General features: G+C 39.3%; 1 protein-coding gene across 1 annotated transcript; it reads right to left on the bottom strand.

Annotated features, from left to right (window-relative positions):
* Positions 1 to 948: 948 nt before the first annotated feature.
* On the bottom strand, positions 949 to 3225 carry org (oogenesis-related gene). The gene is made up of 6 exons (XM_032571899.1): positions 3024 to 3225; positions 2861 to 2932; positions 2583 to 2787; positions 1567 to 1718; positions 1142 to 1246; positions 949 to 1069 (listed from the first exon to the last, which is right to left on the bottom strand). The coding sequence occupies exons 1-6, from the start codon at positions 3129 to 3131 to the stop codon at positions 1025 to 1027; spliced, it is 687 nt and encodes a 228-aa protein (XP_032427790.1). The 5' UTR covers positions 3132 to 3225; the 3' UTR covers positions 949 to 1024.
* Between the last annotated feature and the right edge of the window lie 6213 nt (positions 3226 to 9438).

Raw genomic sequence — 9438 nt, 5'->3', positions numbered from 1 at the left:
CCATAGCCATTAATTGCATCTACAACTGTTTTGAAATTTGATCAAAAATAGCTGTCCTACTGTAATCATGTGAGGTCTGCTAAATACTGCTGGATCTGTTTTAGTCAGGTCGGCAGCAAACACTCAGGTCGGTTTAGCATGAAAAACAAGATTGGGAAAGCAACTTCTGTCCACTGTGAAGTATTGTAGATGTGGACCAGTTTCTCCAAAAACCAAGAACTTTGCATTCCAGTTGTCAAAACCTGGACCACCCTCTGAAGTCTAATTTTTCACTGGAAGCAACTTTGACTAACCCGGTTACAACCTGCAAGGCTCACCTTGTGCCTCAGGAGTAAGATTGGGTGTTGCTACAAGACAAAGGGGCATGTCTAAAAATGTTATAGCACCCACAACTAAAGTTCATGGAAAGTAAAGCTTAAAATGTTTGAAGGGTACTGCAAACAGTGCTTGGGCAGAACCATGAGCTACTAGAGCATCATTACCTCAGGTGTGATTAAAATCCAGCTTAGAGTTTAATGGACCACAGCATAAGACTATGCATAGTGCAAGTGCTGATAACTGGGTTGCTTGGGTTTGACAGCTTTAAAGAGGCTTTTCAGTGACATTCCCCTTCCCATAAATACAGCATGCTGCACCTCCTGTTGAACAGGAGGTTTTACTCTGCAGGAAGAAAAGGTTGGACTCTAGACAAAAAGGACCACATGATTGGAACCTCTCTACAGATAAATACAGGCAGTTTATGCATTTTTGAAATCTGCGTTGCTAAACTTTAAACAGTTTTCCTTTCGTGAAACTTGATCTAGTTGAGGCACATTGCACAGAGTTTCAGAGGGAAACAAAAATAAAACCCTAGACTCATTTAACAGAACACACCACATTTGCAATAGTACCTCAACATGAAGCTTTGAAAACACAATACTGCCATCTAGTGGTAAAGCAGCCACAATGTTAGAGCAAAATAGTTTTATTGAATTACCAAATATATATATATATATACAAAAAAAAATCACAGCATATGAAAAGATTAAACAGCTGTAGACCCCTCAGAAGGCATGGGCACAGCAACATCCTGCAAATAAAGCAGACAGATAAAGTAAACTCCTTAAACGATGTCACTCAATGAGACTGCAAGTCATCTCACCGTGTTCACATCCTCAATAACGACACCCCTTCCTGAAATCTCAAGATCACTTTCTGTATCGTTTTCTGAGGCAAATTCCTCACTGTCTGTCTTTTCTGCAGTGGGCTGAGGGGAGAAAGACAAACCCCTTAAAGGTCAATATAACCATCATTTACAAATAGCTGAATAACTTTAGAATAGAGTCAGGTTATTTAGAGGACTTAGATTTAAGCTAGTCAAGAACACCAGCTAATGTAGGTGTCCAATTGTGGTAGTCAGCTAGTGTCTGGCTTTTTTGGCATTCAACCCACTTTAAGCAAAGGGCTCAGATTTCTACAAAAGTCAGACTGCAATCATCAAATCATGTTTGATCAGCAACATACAAGGCAACACACCAATACCAACTGGCCTGACATGTCAATTAAGGAAAGATCATATAAACAAACCTCATAGTCAGGATCATTTGAGTCATCATCTGGAAGTTTCTCAGAAAGCGCAACCACCCAGAATGGGTCATCCTCCTCCTCATCGTCGTCAAGCTCATCAATTTTTCTCTTGTTGCCTTTTCCACATGGTTTAGTAGGAGAGACACTGACTTCTGTTTAGAGAACATGCAGAACCAGCTACAATAATCCATAGCATCTCATCACAGGTAGATGAAACTCCACTCATGAATATACTGGTTGAGTAAAGCAACGATTTAAAGCTAATTTGCCTTCAAGTGCAAGTAAATTAGTCATTGCATGAGATTAAAGCAGCTTCTCCAGCAAGATACCCATTTCAGACAGATTCCATTATACACATTTCATACTTTAATACATGCAAACTGAAAAAAATAAAATTTTACCAATTGTAACAAGCTTTATATTGTACAGATAATGAATGAGTGGACTCTTTCCAAGTGTCTTTGTGGACCCATCAGTGCAAGATAGAGCCATAAGCCCCAGCTGGCTAATACTGGAATGAAGTTAAAAATTGTAATAAAAATATATAGAGCCACTAATCGAGAACACAGTGCAAGCCAAGGTTCTTGCACTTAAGAATTTAATTTCTTTCCTTGATAAACTTGGCATTTCATGTGAACCTTTAGGAGCTAAATAATTTTTAAAAGCATGAAAACTGCAATCTCTAAAAACAGATTTGTTGTAGATCAGGGGTCTTCAACATGCAGTTTTGGCCATATATAAACAACAAAATGTAAAGGTAAGAATTAAATTCCAACTTCAGCATAGCATTTAAAATATGTTGGGTTACATCTTCAATGGGTATTTTTTATTCTTTCCATTTAAAAAGAAAAAAAACATTTTATTCTTAAATTTAAAGCCTATGCAGAATTTTGACATGCTGAGGAGGTAGTTTGACAATTTGAGTCCACTCTGTTTGAGCAGAAACTCAATTAAAACTGGCAGGACTGGAGCCGGACGTCCACGCTTTAACGAGAAAACAACCCTAGGTCACTTACCTGGGGACAATAAAAGCCCAATGCTGCGGGACACCGGGTAGCCCAGGGCGGCCTGCGCCCAGAAGGGCAGGATCCGCAGCACCAGCCGGGTGAGCCGGGAGAGGCGCTTATGGCCAGTGAGGCTGTGACGTGCCGGGCTGGAAATCACGGGACAGGAAAGGCTTTTCTGCTGAGGCGCCCACACAATTCCGCGGAAGGCCCTTACCTGCAGTCGTGCACAGAGTTAGTCCACGCCTGAGGAAGTTTCACTCCATGTTGGTTTTGAAACAAAAACTTACAACGACGCTGAAAGGCCAGAGGAGGCTGCGCACAACAGAGCGAAACACGCCGTCTCTCCTCACCACTTTGGCCTACAGGTGGAGACACAGACGGTGAGACGCGCCGAACAAACAGACTGATCACAGACACATGGCCGCGGCGTTTTTCAGAGTTTATCCTCACCTCAGACTTCTCAGGCTGCGCCACAGCGTCCCCGGAGGTTTCACAAGTCATGGTACTGATGGATAAAGCCTGGACCTGCCGGGTCTGCAGTGAGGGAGAGACGCTCATGAATGTCACTGAGAGGTTTGGGGCCTAAAATGTATTTTTCTGTTACGTCGATGTGGCCAATGAGCACAGACAAACGCACCTGGTGTAATCGGCACAAACCAATAGACGTGTCTAGCTAATTAACGCACATCAGAGGGGCGGAATGTGGGCCAAATGTGTGGACTCTAAAACCGAGGATTAAAATGCTAAACCTTCATGTTTGCTCTTTTATCATTTAAAGGAAACCCGCATTAATACACACAATGCTTAGCAAATGTTCGGATACCTTCTTTTCTGTCTATTAACAGATACTGTAAAATACCCAAAAATAAAACAAAGGCACAGCTCACATTTGCCTAAAAAATAAAATAAATATATACATGTGGACAAATAAGACAAAAAGTGGAATTTTTCAAAGGGTTCCCACCCTGTCACATCTGGTTTAAAACTACAACAGCATTTCAGATAAGAAACATCATGATGTCAGTCAAACATCACAGCGGTAGAGCCCTGTATTGCTCAGCTAAGAGCATTTATCTAGTATGGCAGTGTACAAACTTAGAAAAGGAAGTGATGTAGACATTTAGATTAGGGAAGGATATTTTTACAAGCATTTTGCAACTGCTGTTCATGTGGTTTGTTTCACACCGAATGAACAACAGTTATATACATTTACATCTATATCCACCCAAACGCCAACTTATATTTTAGCAAAACACCCATAAAGTACAGTAGATACATTTATTAATCTACACTTGGAAACAATATTTTAAAAAGCCATATATTATTCTGTATGGGACTATTTGGTTTCTATCAAAATAACACATTTTTTAAACTCCACTTGATTAATCCTTCATTGATAATGAAAACTAACCCTGAAACGTTTATAACAAGGGAAAAGTGTTGTGGTATAATATCAGATTACTGCTTCAGGCCTCAAGCGGCAGACAGATGCTGTCCCTGCTCTTGTTGCTACTTTGCATCTGAAGAGCTTTGAGAAACAAATCCTTAACTGTGCTTCCATTCAAGTGCAGCTCTCTAATTGGTAGCCATTTCCGGCTGGAGTTTCTGTCACGTCTCCGTGTCCTTTTATGCGTTTGAAGAAAAAAAAAACAAACAGGTGCAACTAGATGAATATAAAAGCCTCCTGTTGCCCCGCCTTTTGTCAAACTACAATCAAACCTGCGCACTGGCAGTGGAAGACTCTTACAAAATGGATAAGCAACCAGTGACAAGAACATTCAGTTTTGGTGCTATCTGCAGTGGAAGCAAAGCTTCGGATGATCTCTCCACAACCAGGAGGCACAGCGGCAGCAGTGCGGGGATCCGGGCCCTGCTGTGGGCCACCGGCAGTGCAAAGTCGTTTGGATGCTCTACAGACTCACAAACAAGCCGTGAAAACATCTTTGCCAACATCCTGACACCTGATAGCATCCCACAGTTCACCATACCAAGTCTGTCAGTACAGACCAGTTTTTGGTCACTGGACAAGGAGGCACAGGACAATGAAGCAGAGTCAGAAGGAGAATTAAGGAGCTGTGGGGCTAACGCCTCTTCATCTTCATCCTCCTCCTGCTCCAGTTTGCTGCTGTCAGGCCGTAAAGCTGAGCGGTGTCTTTCAGACCCTTTAGCCAAGAGGAGATCTTTCCTTCAGCGGGATGCACCATTTCCTCCCTCCAACAAAAGCACCCTTTACTGCCTGGACCCGGCAAGTAAGGCCGCTCTCTCCCTGCCCCACCTCACCAAGGTCACCACACCGTACGGCTTTGTGACTTTAAGCCAGAGCCCACAGATGGCGAGTGAGGAGGCACTGCTCTGTCAGGCTGGATCGCACCGCCTAAACAGTGACAGCAAGGCTTCCAGTGCCATTTGTGCTTCAGGATCCAACGCAGAGGTCGTCAAAGGGAACTGTTCTCACCTGTTAGGAGCCAAGAAGAAGCTGTCTAAAGACTTCCCTGACTCCCAGTCTGGAGAGAGTTTGCTGCAAGGAGAGCCGCACGCTTCCCCAAGCGCCTCAAGTTCTTCGTCCTCTACACCGAAGCCACCAGATAAGCTAAAACGACGCTTCTATCACATCATAAAGAAACATTTAATGTAACACACTAACAAAAGAAGTTTGACTTTCAATGTCATTTATGTCAACTGTGTGAGCTGGTTTAAAGTATGCATTTGATTAGAATATGTGTTTCCTGTAGCTGTAAAATGTAAAATACTGCATGAATAATTGAGTCCGACAAACATTTCTGGTCAATTGAGTCCAAATTTGAAATAGTTTGTTTAATTAAGAGATAATCGTCTATTGTGATCATCCTTCATCAATGTGCAATGAACCACTACCACTGGCACTGAAACACTCCCTCAGCATGATACATCCATCACCATGCTTGTGAGTTTAAATCATGTTCACACTTCCAAATACTCTCCTGTTTTTTTGTGAACATATTTATCAATTTACTTTCAACGGTGAATGAATGTTTGGGTCAAAAAATTTGTACATAAATACAAGTGAGTGCTCCAGAAAGGACAACAATCAAAAAACACTCATCCGAATAGGTTTTGAAATGGGGAAATTAGGTTAACATTAACTATAAAAAGCTCTCCCCAAACCTCTGACCTTAGGAAAATTTGTTGACTATGTTTGAATTCAAGGATAGTGGTTGAATATCCTTCCACAAAAAATGCCAAGAGCGTGTTGATGACTACAAAAACAACAAGCTTCAAGCAGCAACAAACCTTTTTTAGTTTCTCTGTGCTTTTCTACAGGACATTTGACCAAGTATTAGCGGGAATGTTTGTGTATATTTGAGTATGTATATTTAATTTTGACCCTGATGGAGGAGAGAAAATTCCCTGCAAATTCAATTCAGTTCTTGTTTTGTAAATTCATTGATGATATATGTTGCGTAATTATTCTACACCTGTAAAATAATGGTTCATTAAAAAAGAAAGAAATCAAAACACTAGGATTCTGTATTGCTGTATAAATCTGACTGGATTTATAGTTTGATGCCCTGATTTTAAATGGCCAATCTTCAGGCCAGTGTTGTATCAGTGTTAAATTCATGTTAAGAGTTTCCACCGTCACGCTTCAGTGATGTGTTCAGAGAAACCAGACCTGCCCCTTTAACGGCTGAAGAGGTTTGCTGAAGAGGGTCCTAATGTTGGTCACTTGATGCATCCATCTGCCTCCCACACACTGAAATGTGGAGGATAAATGGCACTGTGACGCAAACTGCGATGGAGCTGCTCCTTCAACATTGGATGCAGACGAATTTAAATTTATAATCTCGCTACTATGTGGTTTGTTTATTTGCGTGATGTAAAAGATTTCTCCTGAGTGCTTCTAGGTAATTAAGGGTTTCGGCTTTAATGAAATTCAGCCTCTAAAGCATTTACAAAAGCAGGAGTAGGCAGTGAGCCATGAATGGAAAAATAATGGATGTTTAATTTTTGAGAGCCTTCTAGTAATCAGGTAGAGCAAATTCAGAAAACAGATTCATTATGCAGCAAAAACAAATACGGAGCCTCTACAAATCCACAATAAAATGGTGGCTTTGAGTCCATTAATATTCATACCTCAGGTGGAGTTAAATATAAACTTTTTTTCATTCAACCAGGAAATTTGTTTCTAGGAAATGAGACAGGAATTGCTCAAACAACAAGAAAAACAATATAAAAGAAGTTTTAAAAAAATGTATGTATGTTTTAATACATTTTCTTTAAAAAAGATGAAAAAATTATTTTTGCTCATGTAAATAGCAACTGAAAATGTATTTATTCATTAATTACATTTTATTTTTGGCGATGAACCCCAAATCTTAGAGATTGGAAGCACTCCTTGAGCTTCAACCACAAGTTTTCTGTTTGGACTTTTGAGTTTATTAAAATGTATCTTATGTGTAAAACGTTTCCCTTCCAAAAAAAAATGAAAATTCTGTCAAAATTGCAAAGTTTCAAGTCTTTCTTTAGTTTTTTTTTAGTATGTGCCAAATACTATGGGTCCACTGTGCAAGGGATGAAAATATGACTTTTTTTGGCACTTTTTCACATTGTTGCAGCAGCAAAGTAAACTACTATGCAAGAAAGACCATTAAAAAGAGACACTGCTGTGCAATAAAGGCGTGCATGAAATAAGATAGCTGGAGGAAACTGAAATTTCACATTTTTCTTTGATTGTTGTCAGGTCTAAATACCTATTAGAGACAATTTAAACAAACACAGGAAAGACAAGAGAGTTAGATTCTTTTGTACTCGCGAGGAGAGCAGACAGCAGTGTTGTGTTCAAGACCACCTAACCCGAGACCAAGACAAGACCAAGACCAGAGTGTATCAAGTCCGAGACAAGACCGAGACTATCAAAAAATGGTCTTAAGACCGGTCTCGAGACCAAGACCGTTTTCGAGTACTACAACACTGGCAGACAGAGATGTGCTTTCAGTTACAAATCTCCAACCGCTCTGAAAACACATATGCCTGCTCCTCTATTTTATTGCTTTCAGAGTCCCTATCATAGGGAGCACTGCAACTCTAAGGGGTGGGGTCAAAGCATTTTAGTTGCAGTGCTAAATGACAATCACTAACTAAACACATGTTATCTACACTCTAAATCCTTCTGCTCCAGTCGAGTACCAGACACGGCCGGCGTTGAGTAGGACAAGTTGTATATCACACAGGAGAGCAGAGTTTATTGCTGGGCAATAAACTCTGCTAGAAGAGTTGTCTCCGCTATCTCCCAGGCTTCACTGCTGGCTTTCTCAAGGAAGTCACAGGAAGGAATCAAAGTTATTTAACACACAGAAACATTACTTAAAAGAAAAGAAAAAGAGAAAAAGCATATAATTAAACATTATCTAAATGTAACTACAAGGCTACATAATACAACGAATATTTGATAATACTAGTAATACAATTTACCCAACATTGTATAAACAAGTGAAAAAAAAAACAGATGCAGTAAGAATACTTAAGCAGAAAAACAACTGCTTTAACTTTGCAGACAGCTTTTGTGTACAGATGATATCCAGACAGAGAGAAGGAACCATCAGTCATAGTATGTTTATAATTAGCATCAAATACTAGAATTTGTTTTAATCCCAAGGAGGAGGAAAGAAATAACACGACAAGTACAGTATGTTCAGTGGAAACAGGAATAGGTCATACGGTCATGATTCTGGTCAGTCAGAACAATGCAGCGTAATTCTTGTTGAGTAAAACAGGTGACTGAGAGCGATTCTCAGATTTGTGAACTACGTCTTTGTTTCTGCTCTCATATGGAAGTGAAAATTCACATGAAAATGAATCATGGAAATGTTATCCATTTTTTTTGACAAGGGAGATTTAAATACCAACAATTTGATATTGTTTTAGTCTTAATGACTACAACTGTGTTTTTAAATGTGACTCCTAATGCAAGAGTGTAAACTGATGTTGGTCTCCTTGTTTTCTCTTAGAAACTGATGACAGATATGCAAAAAAAAAACAAAACAACTAGTAATAATAAGCTACTATTCAATTTTATTGTAGTTATTTACCAATTTAAGGTATTTAGAAAATATATCTGGCTAAGAAATAGAAAAAAATACCCATTCTATTCATGTTTCTGTAAGCAGACACTTAAATGTAAAACCACCATGTAGCTGTCGTGACATTAGAAAGTGTTGTCTCTTCTGTACACCTTGTTCTCAGAGAGCAATGCGGCCGGTTTGGGTCTATTAAATCACCATTTAGGCTACATGTCATTGCAAATTCTCACACAATACTGGTGCTAACCTGTCACCAGGCAACACGTCAGTTTGCTGTGAGTTGAGGATGATGATAAAGGATGAGAGACAGATATGAAAAAAGAAAAAGATATGTTGCCCTGTGCTTGTTCTCACTTTACAGGATTTACTGTCATTTGTTAATTATGGCTTAAATACAGTGAGATTTGTTGTTAAAATGATTTAAATTTCAGAAGTAGGCTGACTGGATTTTTATTAATTTTTAGAAAATTAACATCCTTGTTATCTTTCCAACTGATAGCTTGTTTCGTTTATGTTTCAGTCCACATGGAGACTTGGCTCTGCATTTGACATAACTTTCAATTTAGAGGCAAGTCAAGGTGAATAGAAGAAAAAGTGCCTCCTAAAGTCTAGACCTATGATAGTCGCAGACGTAGCTGCCTGCTAAAAAATGAAAACAAACAAAAAAAAATGTTAGTTTTTGTTTCTCTAACCAGATATTTTATATTTCTATTATCTCAAATAGGAAATGAGTAACTGACTTAAAACAGTTTCGACCAAAAAAAAAAAAAAAAGGAGAAATGTCTCATATTTTGATATCATATTTT

This window comes from Xiphophorus hellerii, chromosome 9 (assembly GCF_003331165.1).
Source record: "Xiphophorus hellerii strain 12219 chromosome 9, Xiphophorus_hellerii-4.1, whole genome shotgun sequence".
NCBI classification, from domain to species: Eukaryota; Metazoa; Chordata; class Actinopteri; order Cyprinodontiformes; family Poeciliidae; genus Xiphophorus; species Xiphophorus hellerii.
This window is presented reverse-complemented; position numbering and strand designations above follow the sequence as displayed.

What these genes read in the sequence shown, in the direction of transcription:
- org (XM_032571899.1), bottom strand. Translation starts at nt 3,131, where the DNA reads ATGAGCGTCTCTCCCTCACTGCAGACCCGGCAGGTCCAGGCTTTATCC. An exon ending in TGGGCTTTTATTGTCCCCAG is followed by an intron (nt 1,719 to 2,582) that starts GTAAGTGACCTA and finishes TTCTCTAAACAG; the next exon opens with AAGTCAGTGTCTCTCCTACT. An exon ending in TTATTGAGGATGTGAACACG is followed by an intron (nt 1,070 to 1,141) that starts GTGAGATGACTT and finishes CTTTATTTGCAG; the next exon opens with GATGTTGCTGTGCCCATGCC.